Raw genomic sequence first — 21,337 nt, 5'->3', positions numbered from 1 at the left:
AATTTGAATTGCGATAATGGGACAGAATACTTATCAAATGAATTCAAAGCTTTTTGTGTGCAAAAGGGTATTCAATATCAATTGACAGTTCCGTATACGCCTCAGCAAAATCCCATAGCAGAACGAATGAACAGAACTCTATTAGAAAAAGCTCGCGCCATGATTCATGGTGCTGTTTTATACAAAGAGCTATGGGGAGAGGCAATATTAACAGCAGCCCACTTAATTAATATTTCTCCAAGTAAAGCCATCGCGGAGAATAAAACTCCTTTTGAACTATGGCATAATAGGAAACCAAAATTAAATCGTTTAAGAATTTTTGGTAGCACCGTCTACGTGCACGACAAAAATAGAGAAAGTAAATTTGATAAGAAATCGTTTAAAGGGATATTTATAGGCTATGAGAAAAACGGGTATAAAATATTAAACGCGAATACAGGAAAATTCATGATAGCCCGTGATGTCATTTTTGATGAGATTAATTTTAAAAATTCAAGACCTTTTGTACACACAAATAACTTTGAAGAAGAAAGTATCGTAGCAATAAAATCACAAGAAGCTGATGAAGAAAAAGAAATCAGCAAAAGTCAAAGGAGCGAAACAATAGTGTCTGATAAAAGGAATATCGAAAACACTAATGCTCAAATTGACTCTAATGAAAGTGGTTCGCGAAGAAGTGCAAGAATTAAAGTCAAACCTCATATAAATTATAATGAGGAGCATGATTATCATGCTTATGCACTCGCAACAAATTGTGAAGTTCCCAAAGCGTATAGTGAGATAAAAGACCGTGATGATAAGATTCAGTGGGAGAAAGCGATAAAAGATGAAATCGACTCCCTAATATATAACAATACGTGGAACCTAGTTCCCCGTCCAAATAATAAAAATATAGTTGATTGCAAATGGGTTTTTAGCATTAAAATGGATGAAAACGGAAATCCATGCAAATTTAAAGCGAGATTGGTTGCAAGAGGTTTTAGTCAACAATATTTATTAGACTATAATGAGACCTTTGCGCCTGTAGCTCGCATTGCAACTTTTCGAATGCTTTTGGCCTTTGCAAATCAGTATAATTTATTAATTCACCAAATGGACGTTAAGACAGCCTTTTTGAATGGTCTACTGAAAGAGGAGATTTATATGCGTGTACCAGAAGGTATTCAAGCGCAAGAAAATCAAGTATGCAGGTTGAATAAAGCATTATATGGCTTAAAACAATCGGCCAGATGCTGGTTTCAACTTTTTGAAGTCACTCTCAAAAACCATGGCTTTCAAAACTCTTCTGTAGATCGCTGTTTATATTTCCTCGATAGGAATCATATTTGTAAAAATATATATGTCATTTTGTACGTTGACGATCTCTTAATAGTTACATACGATAGAAGCACATTAAAAAACTTTAAAGATTATTTAAAAAGAAAGTTTTCAATGACAGATATGAACGAAATGAGATTATTCCTAGGAATAAACGTTGAAAGAAAAGACGATATAATCACTCTAGATCAAAGCGTCTATTTACAGAATGTTTTGCAAAAGTACAAAATGAGTGGGTGTAATAGTGAACCTTATTGGCTGCTTAATGTATGCTATGCTATGCACGCGACTTGATTTATGTTTCGCTGTGAACTTGCTCAGCAGATATCAAAATAAAAATAATAAGGAACTCTGGCAGAATCTAAAAAGGGTCTTAAGATATGTGAAAGGATCGTTAAGATACCGTTTAATTTATAAAAGAAATGATTTCAAAACTATATTGACTGGTTATGTAGACTCTGATTGGGCAGGTGAACAACTAGGGGATATTTTCACAAAACCAATACCAACAGTGAAGTTCAATTATATGCGCAAGCAGATCGGACTGGAGGAGCCCGAGTGATAAGAAATTGTTAAACGATAATAATGGTTTGATTGAGTTTTTTTTGGGTTTTCCTCAATCCATTGCAACGAATGTTGAACCATTTGTATATTGCCCAAGAATAATAATAATAAAAGGGAAATGAACGATGTTCTCTCTATAAGTATTTAAAGATTAATTTCTGAGTGGGAGTATAGATATTTGTACAGAAATTATATCTATAATACGGTTCCATTAACTGTTGTATATGTATCTCGTTACATTGTATCTCGCGGTGTCTTTAGGTATCGAATCAAAGACAGAGCCGCGCTTCTTTTTGGTCCGCCGACGTGTCCCATTCAGATGTTTTATTTTTCTCCAACGTATCGACGAGCTGCCGAAGTCGTTCAGTAAAAGCCTAGCCTTAGTAGAGGAAACATCGATCAAATATCGTTCATGATCATATCTGTGTTTTTTTTATTCTTTCTAAATAAGTAAATACCTTGCTTCCCAAAACCAACAGAGTTAAATTTCGGATTTTGTTCAAATTTAAATATGGTGACTTTTTGATATATTAAAAATTGTTGATTATAGAGACATATAAGAAAACGTGTTACCCTTTTCTCATTGAATCATAAGTCTAGAATTATCATAGCGATGAAAATGAGTCTAAACATGACATCATTTGGACTATCTTCAATAAGCTTATAATTTTTATCGTAACATTACGTATCAATAAAAATTGTTCGATTACACTCGAGTTTGAACTCATTTTCATCAGGAAAAGTACCTCAATTCACTCGTAATAATTTTATGAAGGTATATTGAAAAATCTAAAAGTTTAAACTTTCAATCGTGCGTGATTCTCCATCTGCTTACATTGTATGTATGCCGTTTTTTCAGTCGCTGGCTCTTCGACTTTCAGAGCTCGACGCTCGGTAACGCGTTTATTGGAGTTAGCAAAAGTTCTGTGGTTGTCAGGAAAAACGTAGCATGTCAAAATTTCTAAAAATTTGGGTTTATGCTGAGCTTTAGAGTATAGGATTTACGTATTTATCAGAAAAAGGGTCATGAAAACAAATTCGAAAGGAATTAGTGATCAAAATTTTAATCGGCAATATCTCGAAAGTGAAAGTATGTGTAACTATGTGAAAGTATATTACACTATTCTTTTAGTCTCTTATCACAGACGAGGTATCTCGACGGCACGGCGCACAGTGGTGCCAAATGGCCAAAAAGCGGCAAAAAATCTGTAATAACGAAACTATCCAACGAATTTGTTTGAAAATTTGTGGAGAGATTGTCACAGGTACAACGCTTATTTGGCAAAAAAATTTTTGTAAAAAGTTGTTAACATTAAGTAATATGGGCTTATCGAAAATCTCTGTTTTCTGCCCATTTTTTATTTATGGAAACATACAACAAATCCTTTAATAGATTTTGGTCTGAAATTAATTGTTTTGGCAAAGTGCAATATTGATCTAATTTTGTGCAAAAAATCATGAGATCCTTCGAGACTCTTTCGCCACAATTTAAGTTTAAATATCAACTTTCAGAATTTCCAAGAGTGAATCGTGCGGAAGTTACGATTGTTTGATGTTCCAGGTGAAATTTTTTAGGAATATTTCTAATTAATAAAGAAAAATGTGAAGTGCATATGATTTGTTAATTTTTTATGTATAAAAAAATATTTAATGTAGGATCTCGGGAAAAACGAGGGCACCGCCGCCGGGAATCGAACCCGCGACCTCACTGGTGGTAGCCGATCGACTAACGCGCTCACCCACGGAACCCTCCCGTTCTTCCCGATCTCCTACATACTTTTTGGTCTGGGGGTCCTGATCCCACACTCGGCCATCCTGCAACGACATTCGCCCTCGAATGTCCGTCACAGCGTCGTCTCATCGTCTTTTTTGTGCTGTGGCCATACACAGAGCCACCAAACACAACTCGTCGTAACAACTTAGAAACTCACAGCGCCACCTCGTGCGGCGATCGGTGTTCCAATTATGTAGGAATAAAGCCGGCTGACTGGTTATGCAGATATTTATTGGCAATATATTTCACAATCACGACTTAAATTCTAAAACTTTACCGATTCGACTATTATTTTTTCGACACAAAAGAAACCCGACTATACGATTTTCACCATCTATTTTCAATCGTTAACTAACTCCGATACCCGTCTGTCCCGTTTTTATATAGCGTTCGTCTTATTTATTTTATTTGTTTACTTCCCGGGGCAACGGCCGCTTGTCCTAGCGTTTTTCGAGCGAACGTCAAAACATCGCATCCCTTGCGCTGTTTTTCCGTTCGCTCAGGTGATTCGCGCCGCGAAGGTTGCGGGGCAACGCCTGATACCTTTAAACATTTGGCGGCTCTCGCGTCCCCGCCGCTCACCCTTCATTCATCCACACACACACATCCATTCATTCATCTCACATTAATAACAATTTTTTTTATCTTACATAAATTATTTTTATAGCGTTCATTGTAGCACTACCAAAAAACTTTGTTTATTTAACATAAAAAATTGTTATTAAATATTTTTTTATATGTATGAATGCCACATTTTTATTATTATCTGATATGTATCCCTTAAAAATTTCACCTGAAACATCAAATAATCGTCCGTGCGATTCATTCTTGGAAATTCCGAAAGTAGATATTTAAACTTAAATTGCGGCGAAAGTATCTCGAAGTATCTCGTGATTTTTTGCACAAAATTAGATCAATATTGCACTTTGCCAAAACAATTAATTTCAGACCGAAATCTACTAAAGAATTTGTTGTATGCTTTCATAAATAAAAAATGGCCAGAAAATAGAGATTTTCGATTACCCCATATTACTTAATGTTAACAACTTTTTACAAAAATTTTTTTGCCAAATAACCGTTGTATCTGTGGCAATCACTCCACAAATTTTCAAACAAATTCGTTGGATAGTTTCGATTTTAGATTTTTTGCCGCTTTTTGGCCATTTGGCACCACTGTGCAGCGCGGTGCTCTTGTGAACCATATTTTTCAAGCTTCGCGCTATTTCCTTTAGTACATTTGTCCCGCGACACTCAGTTTACTTATTTTTGAGCTTATTTTTCGAATTTTACTTTGTGCATTAATTATAATATTCTTTTAAGTTTGTTTAGGATAGTGAGGTGCAGAGCAGTGCAGCAGCAAGTGTAACAAAACGTACAAAATAAGTGGATAAAGATATTATCATTATGTATTAGTTATATGTATGTATTATGTATTAGTTATAATTATCTGTTACATGTATAATTATGTATTATTATGTTTTTAAATAAAATATTGTTAAAATAATGTACTGTTGCAAAACATATTATATCCTTTTAGTATAAGTGTAATTCTAAATTTAAAGTAATCGTACTGAACAGTAGGTATCTGTGTATGCGTATGTGAGTAGAATCGTATAGCTATATATATAGGTTTTAGTTGAGGGAACGAGGGAACCAATCTAGATGACACTGCTAAAGTGCACATGTAGGTTTACGGTCTGGGGGATTTCCCGACTGCGGCCTACTACCGCCGGGAAACCGGAAACTGGATGGAAGGCACTGTTGCGTGTTGTAGTACAGAGAACTTTATTATGTCTTATCTCGACGAAGGTTATTACAAGAGAGAGATTGTGTAATCTCGGCGGCGGCAAATCCGCCTTGGGTCGTCGGACACGTAGAGTCGAGAGCGGCGACTCGCTCTTGCCGCTTGCACGCGGCTGATGCCGGCGATGCTAGCGCTGCGGCAAGGTACGGCGGCATACGTAGCCCCTACACACTCCCCCCCAAGGAAAAGCGGCAGCGAACAACAGATAAGAACTTTCGCTCTAAGGCTACATAGAATTACAAACGACTCTTATAAACTACGACTTACATGCTACGCGTATATTTACAAAACCTTAACCTAATGTACGGAGTCCGCAAAAGTGACTCTTTTACGCGAGTAGGTGCGCACAGGCACGCTCGGCAGCGACGGGGCACCGATCGATACTGGGACTGCAAGTCCCTCGCAAACGCTATGCGCGGGTTTCAACAGCTCTACGGAGACGTTGCGCGGTAAACCGTTGACCTCGATTGAATACACTTGTTCGGAAATACGCTGAAGCACCCGATGGGGTCCCGTGTAAGGCCGTTCCAACGGTCTACGCACGGATTTAACAAGCATAAATACATGCGAACATGATCCGAGATCTTTGTATACAAAGGTTTTAACGCTACGCTTGTGCGCTACGGGCACAGGCTTGACGGCACGCATATACTGTCGGAATTCCTCGAGGAATGGCTGCGGATCAGGGCTAAAATTATCTAATAGGAAAAATTCGCCCGGCAGACGCAACGAGGTTCCGTAAACGTAATCGGCAGGAGAAGCGTTAGTATCGAGACGGATATGGGTACGCAACCCTAACAGTACAATAGGTAAGACGCGCGACCATTGCTGATTGGCGTGACACATAATTGCTGCCTTCAAGACGCGGTGCCAGCGCTCAACCATGCCGTTAGACGCGGGGTGATACGCGGTGGTTCTCTTTCTCCGGCAGCCAACGAGCGCCAGGAGGGCTGAGAAAAGCTGTGACTCGAATTGCGGACCTTGATCACTCGTCAAAAATGCAGGAGCGCCGAAACGTGACACCCAATGCTCAAAAAAGGCGCGGCCGACCGTCTGAGCGGACGTCTCCTTCAGGGGAACGGCCTCAGCCCAGCGAGAGAATCTGTCGATCATGGTAAGGCAGTATTGAAAGCCTTCGCTGACCGGCAGCGGACCGACAAGGTCGATGTGTACGTGAGTAAAACGTCCGTCGGGCGCGACGAACTGGGACGGAGTCAGCTTGACGTGTCGAGAAATTTTGGATTGCTGGCAATCAACACACGCCTTACACTGGCGAGCTATGTCGCGGTGCATGTCGGGCCAGACATATCGCTGTCGTATGAGTCGGTCAGTGACTTTCGCGCTCGGATGTGCGGGAGAATGAAAGAGCTTGAACAACCGCTCGCGCATGGAGGCGGGGATATACGGACGGATGCACTCCTCGGATACGCTGCAATACACAGGAGAGTGATCTGTGCCCCACGTGAGCCTCTTAAGGGCGAGAGAGTGGTCTGGCGATGCAAGAATTTCCCTGAGCTCGGGGTCGTTTTCCTGCTCGCGAGAGAGCTCATTCAAATCGAATTGCGTCGGCAGACGGATTGCCTCGGTACGCGAGAGCGAATCGGCAACGACGTTTTCATTTCCGGGCAAGAAGAGAATCTTCGACGTAAATTGCGCTATATAGCACAACTGCCGAGTCTGCCGAGGAGACGCACGCTCAGAGTTCTGCGCAAAGGCGTAGATGAGCGGTTTGTGGTCGGTGTAGATAATGAATTCGCGACCTTCTAGGAAGTGGCGAAAGTGGCGCACAGCTTCGTAAGCTGCGGTAAGCTCACGGTCGTATGTGCTGTATTTGCACTGAGCCGGGGAAAACTTTCGCGAGAAAAAGGCGAGCGGTCTCCAACTATCGCCACACAGCTGCTCGAGAACTGCACCCATGGCCACGTCGGAAGCGTCTGAGACAAGGCGCACGGTGGCCGATTCGCAGGGGTGCGTTATAAGGGCAGCGTTCGCAAGATCATCCTTGCATTTAACGAAAGCCGCTTCGGCTTCGGGCGTCCATACGATGGGTCGCTTATCACGTTTACGCGCGTCCTGCATGTACGCGTTCAACGGAGCTTGAGTGGCGGCAGCGTGAGGAATACAGCGCCGGTAAAAATTTACCATTCCTAGAAAACGACGCAGGTCGTCGATCGTGCGCGGTTTGGGGAAACGACTAATAGCCTCGACCTTCTCTGGAGTGGGTTTAAACCCCTCAGAGTTAACTAGGTGTCCCAAAAAAACTAACTCGGATACGCCGAAACGGCATTTATCCAGGTTCACGCGCAGATGAAAGTCACGTAAACGCTCTAGGACGATCGCCAGATGGGTCTCATGCTCTTCCGGAGAGGAAGAGGCGATGAGGATGTCATTGAGAAACGTGAAAACGAAATCGAGATCGCCGAGAGCACGGTTTATATATCTCTGAAAAGTTTGCCCCGCGTTGCGGAGGCCAAAGGTCATTGCACAGTATTCAAAAAGGCCGAAAGGAGTGATGACGGCAGTTTTTTGAATATCTTCGGCAGCTACGGGTATCTGATGATACGCTTTGTACAGGTCTAGCGCCGTGAAAATGGTCTTGCCGTGAAGGTTAGCCGGGAAGTCGTGCAGGTGAGGCACGGGGTAACGATCGGGTATCGTCACGCTATTCAAACGGCGGTAATCTCCGCATACCCGCCATTCACCGGACTTCTTTTTGACTAAGTGGATCGGACTAGCCCAAGGGCTGCTAGAAGGCCTGCAAATTCCTGCCTCGATCAGGTGTTTAAACTCGGCCTTCGCGGCCTTGAGTTTTTCAGGCGATAGTCGCCGAGCACGCTCCGCGACGGGGGGACCGGTGGTGGAAATGTGATGATACACACCGCGCGACTCGAGAGGAGTCGGTTGCTCGAGTCCGATGACTTGCGGGAAACGAGCTAATATACTAGAGTACTTGAACGACGGTCCAAGGACGTTCACGCATGAAGAGGGAGAGCTCGCGATACCGACCAAAACAAACAAACCGGTAGCAGAATCTATCAGGCGACGCCTATTCAAATCTACCGTGAGACCATGATGCGTAAGCAGGTCGGCTCCTATGATGGGATACGGGACTGCTGCTACGCAAAAATTCCACTCGATCGGGCGGCGCAATCCGAAATCGAGGGCAACGCGAATATCGCCATACGTATCGATACGGGTGTCGTTCGCGGCAAACAATTTAAACGCGCTGGGACGCGCACGCGACGCAGCTGAAACCGGCAGCAAAGACAAATCCGAACCTGTGTCTACGAGAAAGGTACGGCCTGACTTACGGTCGCGTATGTGGAGACGTTTCGAGGACGCATAACACTCTCCAACAGTCTCCGAGGAGGAGGGTGGCCTCAGTTTTCCGACGCTCTAGGAGGACTGGGCCACGCGCACGGCTTAATGCAACGAAACGCGCGTTCGCCAAATTTCGCATGCAGACGGCAGAGACCGGAAGGGTCACGACTCTGGGACCTATTCCGCGTTCTCGAAGCGGCATTTCTCCCGGGGCTACGCTGGCGTGTCCGCGAGACACGCTCGATCGCGGTATTCAATCTAGCTACCTCACGGAAGAGTTTGTCCAACTGCTCCTGCATGGAGCCCGGCCGTGATACGTCGGCAGCTGCTGCGAGGACAGAAGCGCTCGCTGGCTGTATCGTCTCGACGATCTTGTCGGCCAGAAGGGCCATCTCCTGCAGGTCGTCATGCTTGGACGCGACTAGGATTGCGCGGCACTGCTCGGGCAGCAGGTCGAAAAAAATCGATTTTAGCACATTATCTGCGCAAGCACCATTGTTTAAATTACGCATAAGTGACAAGATATGCGAATGTTTGCCATGTGACGCTACCTGCCCCTTGAGGAGCTGCCGGAGTTTCGTTTCGGCCGAAGTGGAGAGAGTGGAAATAATGCGCTCTTTGATTCGATTATACGGCGCGACGGGATCCGGCGACAATATGAGATCGGATATAACCGACGCGGTATCCGCATCCAGGCCGGCAATTACGGTGTCGGCCATTGTAGTCTGGCTCGTAATTCGTGCGTTTCGAAACGACGCCTCGACCTGTCCGAACCATAGCGCAGGGTCGTTCTTGAAAAATGCGGGGAGTTTCGGCGCACGATAACTATCTACGCGGTTCGCGAACGCGTCGGCATCCGATGCAGAACGGGCGTTTAAAAGTTCGCGCGCGGCCTCGAGCTCCGCCTCTAACCGTGCGATTCTATCTTCCGGCGTGGGTTGCGACATTTTTCACACGCGAGACTAGAATTAAAACGGAACCAAAACGACTTAAAAAAATACGCTCACTTCACCACGACGGCAGCTTTTCACGGCTTCGGCAGCGGCGTCAGCAACGGTACCCACGTGGCGGCAGCAACGGCAGCGATAATGGTACCCTCGTAGCGGCAGCAATGGCAGCGACGGTGGTACCCACGTGGCGGCAGCAACGGCAGCGATAATGGTACCCTCGTAGCGGCAGCAATGGCGGCGACGGTGGTACCCACGTGGCGACGGTGGTACCCACGTGGCGTCGATGGCTTCACGCTCGGCGGCTGCAACGTGCAGCGAGCGGCCTGCTCGCCGCCTGGAAACAGGAACGGCGGATTGCTCGCCGCCAGGAAACCTCTTCTTCGTCGGATCTCCGAACAACGTGCACGGTTTCCGAGCACGTGCAGCCAGGCTTTTCGGTACGAAAAGCACGTCGGCGGATGTACAACGGCAGCAACAGGCAATGTCCGTTCCACGAGGCGTCCGATGCCTCGTCACAGTTTCGAAAATTTTCCGAAAACACGACTATCACGTCGGCAGCGATCACGTCGGGGTCACCAGATGTAGGTTTACGGTCTGGGGAATTTCCAGACTGCGGCCTACTACCGCCGGGAAACCGGAAACTGGATGGAAGGCACTGTTGCGTGTTGTAGTACAGAGAACTTTATTATGTCTTATCTCGACGAAGGTTATTACAAGAGAGAGATTGTGTAATCTCGGCGGCGGCAAATCCGCCTTGGGTCGTCGGACACGTAGAGTCGAGAGCGGCGACTCTCTCTTGCCGCTTGCACGCGGCTGATGCCGGCGATGCTATCGCTGCGGCAAGGTACGGCAGCATACGTAGCCCCTACACACACATTATACATGGGAGATTGCCCTCCCTGGTTTAGAGCCACTTTCGCTCCCACGCAGCCTTGTTAAGTATTTCAATAATATAATCATCTAAAAAAAAATATGTCCAATTAATTATCCGTACTGCTTGATTATATGAAAAATTTGATTTTATTGTATTAACCCATTAGCGCCCATTGTACTCGCTTGAGTACAGCATAACAAGATTATATTTGTTTGCTTCTAGCGCAATCTGAGATTGACTAGATGTTTTGTCCATCGTTTACTAAAATTTAAAAAAAAATTCTTGGGCGTTAATGGGTTAATAATTACGAATCAGAAAAATCGAGATTAAATATGTGGAATGAAGATAACCTGACACTGCCCCATGCTGTATTGTCGAGGAATTCAATGATGCCGGAGTCGCACCTGGTAACGATTTTGCATCCATCCATCCTAGTGTACCTTTAACAACAAATATATATATATATATTTTATATTATTTTATATATATATATATATATATATATATATGTACACAATCGATAATACGTACTACATAATATAAAATTTATTTATTTACCGCTTTCTATAGGATTATCAGTTGTTTCGGCAAAACAGTTAGCATCAGCAATTTCCTCATTAATATCTTCATCTGTAGAAAAAATATTTTAATTCTATGCGGTAGCTTTAGAATTCTAAATACATATTTACCTGCCAATGCACTGATTGTATTGATTTTAAAAATTGTGTCTTTATGATGGAATATACTTAAAAGCTCTTTTAGAGATAATCTACAAAATCATATAAATTTAAAAACATATATACATTAAAAATAATTATAAATAGAAAGAGTGATACACTAACCTTCCAGTATCAAATTCAGCTTGAGCTTTAGCAATATTTTTCCTTCGACTAATATTTTCACGAGTACGTGGTTTTCGAGATGCTACACCATTTTGTAGACGATTCAAATCTAATTCTTGATCCATAAGCAAATCTCTTATTTTTTCTAAAATTTAATAACATTTAACTACACACTGCCGCATATTTAGAGTATCATGCCAAACGATGTAAATATATAGTTATTAAATTGTAAATAGATTTATTGAAAAAAATTAAATAATACTATACCCAGAAATGCCCAAACGTTTATGTTCTGTTTTCCTAATTTTAGACCAGCAACATTATGGAAAGACTCTGCAATATTGTTAGTGCGTACTGGGCAATTGTACACGCTTACTTGCGATGCCTTTTTAACCAATTAGTTCGCATGTAAGTCATAAATAAAAGAACATTGGGAAAATTACTTGCTATATTGTCTGCCTCTTCTTGTATAATTAATATGGCTTCTTGAAACTTTGTTTCAGGTACTAAAGCCAGAGACATTGCCATACGCACAACCGTATTAGGTACATTAGTCAAACCAAGCTTGCGCCACTTTCGAAGAATAGCCTGCAATATATGTATGACAAAAAATGTAGTTTTCTATAATAGACAAAATTGTAATATGTATGATAACATATAACTTCAAACAGTATCACAAACTTGACAATAATGAAACCAGCAACCATGTATATGTGCATTAGGGAACAACTCATGTAGAGTTATAACAGCGGCTGCTTCATAATCACTCATTATGAATCTTATATTATTTGCCAATTCAGGTATTAAATTAAATATCTTTTTCCATATAGCAGCATATAGTGTAGCCGTCCGTCTTTCACATAGAACAAGTATAGTTGCAATACCCTGAAAAAAAGCAATTCTTTATGTTCGTGAAGGAGCATTGCATACAATTTAAGAAGTAAATCTAATATAAATTATGTTTTACATTATCCATGCAGCGTATATGGATGGTGTAGAGCTGCCCCATGTGAGGTTCCTTGGGTAAAATCTAAAATTACAGACGACTACTATTATTTGCTATTATTATTATTATCTATTAAGTATATACACATTAAAAGTTTACTTTGAAAAGTTTGATATACTTGATATAAACATCTGAGTTAAATAGCTTCTGTAATCATTAAAGTAAATCATTAAAGAAAAACATTATAAAATTTCTAAGAGTTTTATGCTACTTACTGCAAATGTTCCATCAACGAATATTTCTTTTGATTTCTTCAATCCTTCCAGCAACCCATCAGTTGTAATTATTACAGCGGTTTCGTCTTTTAATGACTTCACAAGACATACATTTAGATTTTCCAATGGTTGATAAATTTTCATCTGGCCATACAAAATTTCTAAGGATTGTGGAATTGCGGGTTTGAAATTAGCTCTCTGTCTGTGCAACGTTGGCCTTAATTTTGTAAATGAACAATGAGCTGCAGCATCTGGATGTCTTTAAATAAACATTTGTATAATATTTCAATGAATTTATCGATATGTGACACTGGCAACAATTAATTTTTGTGATTTTTTAATGTGTTTTAAATACCCCCCCCCCCACCCACGTTTTAAAAATCTAACACAAACTAACTCCTTATGGTTGTTCTTTCCTGTGTGCACCTGCTATCCCTAATCATTTCTGCAACATATTCAAAAATCTTTGAAATCGGTGAGAGTGCCACATATCGATAGGTAGATCAATATTTCTCCAAAAAAAGTTAATAAAAGAAACACATAAGAACAGTAAGCATAAACATACTTTCTACAAACATCATCAAATATTTGTTTAAATGGGATCAATGTCTCCCGACACAGCATCGTCATTTCTTGAATCATCAAATACCGTGTAGCAAGATATTCTTGACCAGGGTGATTATGGGGTTTTATTAACGAAACAGAACCATCGCTAAGAGTCATTGCAGCCCCACAACATCGTGTAGTTCGTCGAGTGTTGCACCGATAAATGTTTTCACTGCGACTATCTTTATTGTAAGCATAATCGTTGTGTACATAAATAAAAGTCCCTTTCGCTTTCCCTGCGATTTTTTCCATCTATTAACAATATACGTAGTTTCAGAAAACAAAATATTATCGTCTATACAATGAATTTTGAACAGCCACAATTAAACAAATGTAAAAAAAAGTGGTAAAACATTAACGACATGGTAAAGTTAAGATTACACATTTTATAGAAATGAATATAGAAATACGATAATTACCTTGAATAATTGATTCAAACAATATATTGTGATATTTGTTAGCTACGCGTTGCGTGCGTAAAATTGCGTCCATGTAAAATAACAAATGATGGTCGCTGACTAAACAAATGCTTGTGACGAACATAAAAATGAAGATATACTCGGTTTTGGTTTGGTTTCGTTTATTCTTTTCTTTATGATATTATCGATGATATAGAAACTTGCCGTAAAATTAGTTATAACAAAGAACGTTGTTGTTAAAAATTTGTTTACATCAACATATCCTACTCATCGAGAAGAGAAAAAGTTTGAAAGGAATTATATGTCGCAAACAAGTAGTTATTGAGATATACGCTGAAAAAGAATGTGGAACATTTTATCTTGATTATTTTTGTCTATACGTATAACACCACAAAGTCAAATTCTGCAAAACTTTTTCAGCTTGTATCTCAATAACTATTTGTTTACGAAATAGGGTTTTCTCAAATATTTACCCGAAAAACGAAATTACTTTCCGAATAACCCAATATTAATTAAATATGCAGAGTTTGCAAAATAAAGAGTTACAAGTTGTTTACTGAGAATCTAATGGTGGTATTCGTTGCATCTTTCTATTAAATTAATTAGTCCACAGAGGCTAATCTCTTAATACACAACAAATTATTTTGACTCTTAAAGTTTTTTAAATGGAAAGCGGTATCAATTTACATTATTGTGATAACTCTCATCAAACTGAATAACATTTACCTGAACCATTTTTTTATTGTGACATACTACGTATGTCACATAATAGAAACTAGTGCACAGTAAAATTAGTGTATTTCATAAGACACTTTGAGTTTATCTAATAAATGGTAAAAAATGTAGCCTCTGTGACTAGAAAATTATTGTATACTTTCTAAACAAGTACTTATCAATAAAAAAGCCTTTACAAAACATAAAATGAAATAAATACAGAACTGTTTAGAGTCGAGTTTACTAAGTTCCCACTTTTTATTGTTATAGAATCTTAAACTATTTACATATTATAATATTTCAAGTATATTTGAATTCTACGCAGCACTGCTTACTTAATCTTTTCTTTACTTACTTTATACATTGAAGCGGACAAATTCTGTAGCAGTCATGGCAATTTAAAATACATGAATTAAAGCTCAAACGCAAGGTTCACTTTTCACTGTATATTATATAGTTAAAATGAATAAGAAAAGTGATTATCTGTCTATAAAAAAGCACGTACATCTGATTGGGGAAATTCAATCTCCGTTTACATTTATCATTCTAAAAGCTGCCGTGACATTACACGGTGATTAACAGTTTTAAAACAAATTGTAAAAAGCACGATCATGTACGTAACATATAATTAAGTTATTAATGCTTTTTATTTGAGAATATAATACTTTTCAAGATCACAAGTTACATGTTACTCACCGTTAAAACATTTTCCCGCAATAATCATGATCTGTCCAAGTTGAAATGAAAATAATTCCGCTAATAGTTCTGCTTCGTACACCACATGTAAAAGATAAATTTGAAAAATCACAAAGTATCGTATTCATTCCTTACAAAAATGATTATGTTTTATAGGCAGAATATACTTATCTAAATTATCTTTTTTACACAGAATTATTCAGGAGCCTTGAAAGCAATTCTACACATTTGTATAATTTTGCAGTTCTTCGCTCTTCGTTGTCACTATTTTAATTCACAATCAGATTAATTTCAAAAATTGAATGATGCATGCATTCCTTTGGATGTATTATATTCACATTTAATTATTGTACTCTTCTTTCATAAACTTTATCTTTTAATATAGACTTCATCGATATCATATTTCGAGTAAAATCATTATATCCTAACATTTACTGTTGTTATGATTGTTGCGGAAATAAAGCGTCAAGGAATAATTGTATAAACAGTTTTAATAATAAAGAAGAGAGAAAGGTTTTACAAAACGTGCGTTGAGCATGAACAAAAAGAATAGACAATAGAAAGCACACCCAAGCCGGTGTTGTTCAGTAGGCATGCCAACCCAAAGGAAAGACCAGTAACATGAGGTTGGCACCTCTCAATGCCGGGTTTCGTATGCCCAGTGAACCCCGTGATAATACTTCAACATTTACTACAGACTCTAAAAACCATTCATTTTAACACTTCAAATATTAATTAGTTTCGGTTAATTTTACAGATTCATCACAGGAAATCCTAAACATGGATTTGACACTTAACATCAAGTGCACATAACCCGAAATTAATCACGACTTGGCCGCATTTCCATCACTGTCTAAAATTAGTGGGCGCATTTCTATATGTTCGCGATTCGCTTGTGTCCAGTTTTATATGTGCGCAATAAATATGTTTCCAATTCTATTTGTGCGCAATTGAGATGTGTCCGATTTTTCGTGTGCGCAATTGAAACGTTTCCGATTCTTCTTGTGTCCAATCATACTGTGTCCAAAAGATATGTGCGCAATGTGTACGTGCGCAATCGTATTGTGCGCAACTGAGCGCCTCCCGGATAGGATAGGATAGAGGACAGGATAGGATAGAGGATAGGATAGAGGATAGGATAGATGATTGGATAGGATAGAGGATAGGATAGAGGATAGGATAGGATTGAGGATAGGATAGGATAGAGGATAGGATAGGATAGAGGATAGGATAGGATAGAGGATAGGATAGGATAGAGGATAGGATAGGATAGAGGATAGGATAGGATAGAGGATAGGATAGGGGATTGGATAGGATAGAGGACAGGAGACGATAGAAGATAAGATAGGGGATTGGATGTGATAGAGGACAGGAGACGATAGAGATTGGATAGGATAGATGATATTATAGGAAAGAGGATAGGTTATGATAGAGGATACGATATTATAGAGGATAGGATAGGATTGAGGATAGGATAGGATAAAGGATAGAATATGATAGAGGATACGATATTATAGAGGATACGATAGGATAGAGGATTGGATAGGGGATTGGATAGGATAGAGGATAGGAGACGATAGAGGATAGGATAGGATAGAGGATAGGATAGGATAGAGAATAGGATAGGATAGATGATATTATAGGCAAGAGGATAGGATATGATAGAAGATAGGATATTATAGAGGATAGGATAGGATAGAGGATAGGATATTCTAGAGGATAGGATCAGATAGAGGATATGATAGGATAGAGGATAGGATAGGATAGAGGATAGGATAGGATAGAGGATAGGATGGGATAGAGGATAGGATAGGATGGAGGATAGGATAGGATAGAGGACAGGATAGGATAGAGGATAGGATAGGATAGAGGATAGGATAGGATAGAGGATAGGATAGGATAGATGATATTATAGGAAAGAGGATAGGATATGATAGAGGATACGATATTATAGAGGATAGGATAGGATAGAGTATCGGATAGGATAGGACAGAGGATAGGATAGGGGATTGGATAGGATAGGGGACAGGAGACGATAGAGGATAGGATAGGGGATTTGATAGAATAGAGGGCAGGATAGGATAGAGTATAGGATAGGATAGATGATATTATAGGTTTGAGGATAGAATATGATAGAGGTTACGAAATTATAGAGGATACGATAGGATAGAGGATTGGATAGGGGATTGGATAGGATAGAGGATAGGAGACGATAGAGGATAGGATAGGATAGAGGATAGGATAGGATAGAGAATAGGATAGGATAGATGATATTATAGGCAAGAGGATAGGATATGATAGAGGATACGATATTATAGAGGATAGGATAGGATAGAGTATAGGATAGGATAGAGTATCGGATAGGATAGGACAGAGGATAGGATAGGGGATTGGATAGGATAGAGGACAGGAGACGATAGAGGATAGGATAGGGGATTTGATAGAATAGAGGGCAGGAGACGATAGAGAATAGTATAGGATAGAGGATAGGATAGGATAGAGTATAGGATAGGATAGATGATATTATAGGTTTGAGGATAGAATATGATAGAGGTTACGATATTATAGAGGATACGATAGGATAGAGGATTGGATAGGGGATTGGATAGGATAGAGGATAGGAGAGGATAGAGGATAGGAGATGATAGAGGATAGGATAGGATAGAGGATAGGATAGGATAGAGAATAGGATAGGATAGATGATATTATAGGCAAGAGGATAGGATATGATAGAGGATACGATATTATAGAGGATAGGATAGGATAGAGTATAGGATAGGATAGAGTATCGGATAGGATAGAGGATTGGATAGGGGATTGGATAGGATAGAGGATAGGAGACGATAGAGGATAGGATAGGATAGAGGATAGGATAGGATAGAGAATAGGATAGGATACAGGATAGGATAGGATAGAGGATAGGATAGGATAGAGGATAGGATAGGATAGATGATATTATAGGAAAGAGGATAGGATATGATAGAGGATACGATATTATAGAGGATAGGATAGGATAGAGTATCGGATAGGATAGGACAGAGGATAGGATAGGGGATTGGATAGGATAGAGGACATGAGACGATAGAGGATAGGATAGGGGATTTGATAGAATAGAGGGCAGGAGACGATAGAGAATAGGATAGGATAGAGGATAGGATAGGATAGAGTATAGGATAGGATAGATGATATTATAGGTTTGAGGATAGAATATGATAGAGGTTACGATATTATAGAGGATACGATAGGATAGAGGATTGGATAGGGGATTGGATAGGATAGAGGATAGGATAGGCTAGAGGATAGGATAGGCTAGAGGATAGGATAGGATAGAGGATGGGGACCGAGGGGATATGGGCTTAGTAGTGGTGACTCGGATCCACTACTAGGTATGCCACAGTGGTGGCGGTCATATCCCTAAAATCCTCTACGCTCCACCTCCTCGTGGTGGTCCCTGGGAACACACATAGTTGTGTGTTGCTAACGGAGCGAGGGGTATTCCGCGGGAAGTAGTCCTAATGATGTGTGAGGCGATGCCGGCGGGATCTTCGGATCCTGGCAGGGCCTCCCTTGCCGGTAAGGCTCACACGGAGGGATGAAAAACCGCGGAATGGGTCCTGCGATAACGACCGTGGAGGTCGCCGCAGGGCCCTTGCCGTAAACCGGTGGTCATGTTTTACCGGAACGGTGGTCTTGCCTTAACCGGCTGGGCCGCGAGGATGATAACCTCTATAAAAAATCCCCAACCCTAAGCTTGGTGCGCGGTGAGAGGGTACGCCCTTGTTACAGGGCGTGGCTGGTGGGGTACATCAGCCACTAGCGCACCAACGTCTGGATACCTGGCGAACTCCAGCGGAAATTAGCCTTACCCGGGCAAGGAGGCTCTGCCCGGGCGGACGTGTTTTTTCCTGCCAATCTCGTGGGACCAGAAATGGAAACAAATAACGAAAAAAATCTCGATGTTGTGGGGGAGGCTGCCGATACGGCAGCAGCGACGGTGGGGGAAGAGACGGCAGCGGTCACTGCCGGGGAGGGGATGGCAGCGGTTACTGCCGGGGAGGACGCGGTCGTGGTCATCGCGGACGAGGACTCGGATGGGGATGAAACAATCATCTCCATCTCGAGCTCCGTCGGCTCGATCGTGACGCGCGGGGGCGCGGAGAAGCGGGGCGCGACATCTGGGGTCTCTGACCCCAAGCGTGCCCGGTTAGAGGGGGGGCAGCACACCCGCGGCGGGTCGGTGTCGCGGGCGGACCCCGGGGAGGGCTCGTCGGGGACGCCCACCATGGATCTGGCCCTCGGCGGCCGCGCCGAGAGGAGTCAGACGAGGAGGGTGGATGACCTCATCGAGCTGGGTGGGAGGATGCCGACAGCGCAGCTAGTAGGGGAGGTGGAGGAGGCGATGTTGAGGGTGGAGAGAGTCTCCACCGTCTCAAAGGGCCTCAAGGGGGGACCTGGCTAAAGACTTGCGGGATTGTTCTGCAGTCGCCAGGGCCCACTGCACCACCTTGATGCAGCGGTGCTTTACCGGGATGGCGTGGCAGGGTAGCCAGGAGGTGGCCCGCCTCCGCGAGCAGAACGCGGCCCTCGCGAAGGAGGCGGGTGACCTCCGGGCGAGGCTCCGGTCAATGGAGGCCGGGCGGTGGGCGAACACCGACAGCGGTCGCCGGGCGGGACATGCGCCAATAGGGGAAGCGCCCCCCGCCTCCTCGACAGCGGGGGTCCGTACGCGGGGGATGGAGGCGATGGGACCGTCGGGGGAGGGAGCGGGAGTTTTGGACTCCGAAGCCCTGCTTCTCCGGGTCGGCGCGCTGATAACGGCCAGGAACCGGGAGCTAGAGGCCCGGATGGAGGAGCGGTTCCGGACGATTCTGGCCGGTTTGGCCCCGGCCCTCCGGGCGGAGGGTAAATCGGCGCGCGAGGCGACGCCGGTGGCTTCTCTGCCGGCGACGTCTGTCACCAAGGGGACTGGACCGGTGGTCGTGTCCAACGTGAGGGTGGTGCCCCCCGTTATCATTCCGCCACCGGTCGTCCCGGCCTCGTGGATGGAGGTGACGAGCAAGGCGGCGAAGAGGGCCAAGAAGAAGATGGCCGCGGAGGAGGCTGCGGCGAGAGCAGCCGCGGCCGAGGCAGCTGCCGCCGCTTCACGGCTGCAGGCTGCGTGGGAGCCGAGGGCGGCGGGCGGCGCACGAGTGCAGGGCGGCGCGAGCGCGGCGAAGCCCGCTGCCGGGAGGGACGGTGGCCTGGGACGCACCCCCAGAACGGGAGCAGTGGCCATCACCATCCCCGAGAGCTGCAAGCTCACTTATTCGGAGGTGATGGCCAGGGCAAAAGAGAGGGTGGACCTCAAGGCTATCGGGATCGAGTCGGGGGTGCTTCCCAGGCGGTCGAAAACCGGCGGGATCCTCCTGGAGGTCAGGGGCACGGGGTGCCAGGAGAAGGCACGGGCCCTCTCCGGGAGGATCGCCGAGGCGCTTGGGGGGACCGGGGTTAAGGTCTCCCAGGCGGTCAAGCGCGGCGAGGTGCGCGTGGCGGGCCTGGACGACTCGGTGTCGCCCGGGGACGTAGCGGCGGCGCTGGCGGCGGCGGGGGGGTGTTCCGCGGCGGAGTTCCGGGTCGGCGAGATCCGCAGACCCGCCTCGGAGCAGGCGCTGGGCTCCTGTTGGGCCCAGGGCCCCCTCGCGGCCGTCAAGAAAGTGTTGGCGGGAGGCCGGCTGCTGGTCGGCTGGTCCTCGGCCCGCGTCGAGGCGCTGAGGGAGCGGCCCCTCCAATGCTTCCGTTGTTTGGAGACGGGGCACACGCGGGCGACATGCAAGAGCGCGGTCGACAGAGGCGCGATGTGCTACCGCTGCGGGGCGGCGGAGCACCGGGCTTCGGCCTGTAAGGCCGCCCCCAGGTGTCCGCTCTGCGCGGACCTGGGGAGACCATCGGGCCATAGATTCGGGGCCAAAGCGTGTGCCCCGGCTCCCAAGAGGGGCCGCGCGGCGACGAAAGAGAAGGGCGCGTCTGGGGCTGCATCCGCGCAGCGGCCGCAGACGGCGCCGGGGGCCCGGACCTCCCAGGGAGGGGACTCTGCAGAGCCCATGTTAGAGTAGGTACTTTTAATCCTACTCCGGTTCTGCAGGCGAACCTCAACCACTCGCGCGCGGCACAGGACCTGTTTGTCCAAGCCGTGCGCGAGTGGGGGGCTGGGCTGGCAGTTGCGGCGGAGCTGTACGCAATCCCCGAACACCCCTTC

The 21,337-nt window shown here is 43.8% G+C and overlaps 2 protein-coding genes across 2 annotated transcripts; both read right to left on the bottom strand.

Moving 5' to 3' along the window:
- Window positions 1-11,109: 11,109 nt before the first annotated feature.
- On the bottom strand, window positions 11,110-11,841 carry LOC143363711 (uncharacterized). The gene is made up of 3 exons (XM_076804256.1): window positions 11,714-11,841; window positions 11,447-11,591; window positions 11,110-11,373 (listed from the first exon to the last, which is right to left on the bottom strand). Exons 2-3 carry the CDS (start codon window positions 11,569-11,571, stop codon window positions 11,169-11,171), a joined length of 330 nt encoding a protein of 109 aa, XP_076660371.1. The 5' UTR covers window positions 11,572-11,591; window positions 11,714-11,841; the 3' UTR covers window positions 11,110-11,168.
- Window positions 11,819-12,464, bottom strand: LOC143363714 (uncharacterized). Its single transcript, XM_076804260.1, has 3 exons — window positions 12,414-12,464; window positions 12,128-12,331; window positions 11,819-12,034 (listed from the first exon to the last, which is right to left on the bottom strand). Exons 1-3 carry the CDS (start codon window positions 12,453-12,455, stop codon window positions 11,819-11,821), a joined length of 462 nt encoding a protein of 153 aa, XP_076660375.1. The 5' UTR covers window positions 12,456-12,464.
- Between the last annotated feature and the right edge of the window lie 8,873 nt (window positions 12,465-21,337).

Source organism: Halictus rubicundus, unplaced genomic scaffold (assembly GCF_050948215.1).
Source record: "Halictus rubicundus isolate RS-2024b unplaced genomic scaffold, iyHalRubi1_principal scaffold0101, whole genome shotgun sequence".
Taxonomy (NCBI): Eukaryota; Metazoa; Arthropoda; class Insecta; order Hymenoptera; family Halictidae; genus Halictus; species Halictus rubicundus.
Note: the sequence above shows the minus strand (reverse complement) of the source record. Positions and strands in the feature narration are given on the sequence as shown.

Bases quoted from the DNA above. Each gene is read 5' to 3' on its own strand.
- LOC143363714 (XM_076804260.1), bottom strand. From the start codon at position 12,455: ATGGGGCAGCTCTACACCATCCATATACGCTGCATGGATAAT. The intron at 12,332-12,413 runs GTAAAACATAAT...GCTTTTTTTCAG, and splicing joins ATATACGCTGCATGGATAAT to GGTATTGCAACTATACTTGT. The intron at 12,035-12,127 runs GTTTGTGATACT...CATATATTGCAG, and splicing joins GCTGGTTTCATTATTGTCAA to GCTATTCTTCGAAAGTGGCG.
- LOC143363711 (XM_076804256.1), bottom strand. From the start codon at position 11,571: ATGGATCAAGAATTAGATTTGAATCGTCTACAAAATGGTGTAGCATCT. The intron at 11,374-11,446 runs GTTAGTGTATCA...ATGATTTTGTAG, and splicing joins GCTGAATTTGATACTGGAAG to ATTATCTCTAAAAGAGCTTT.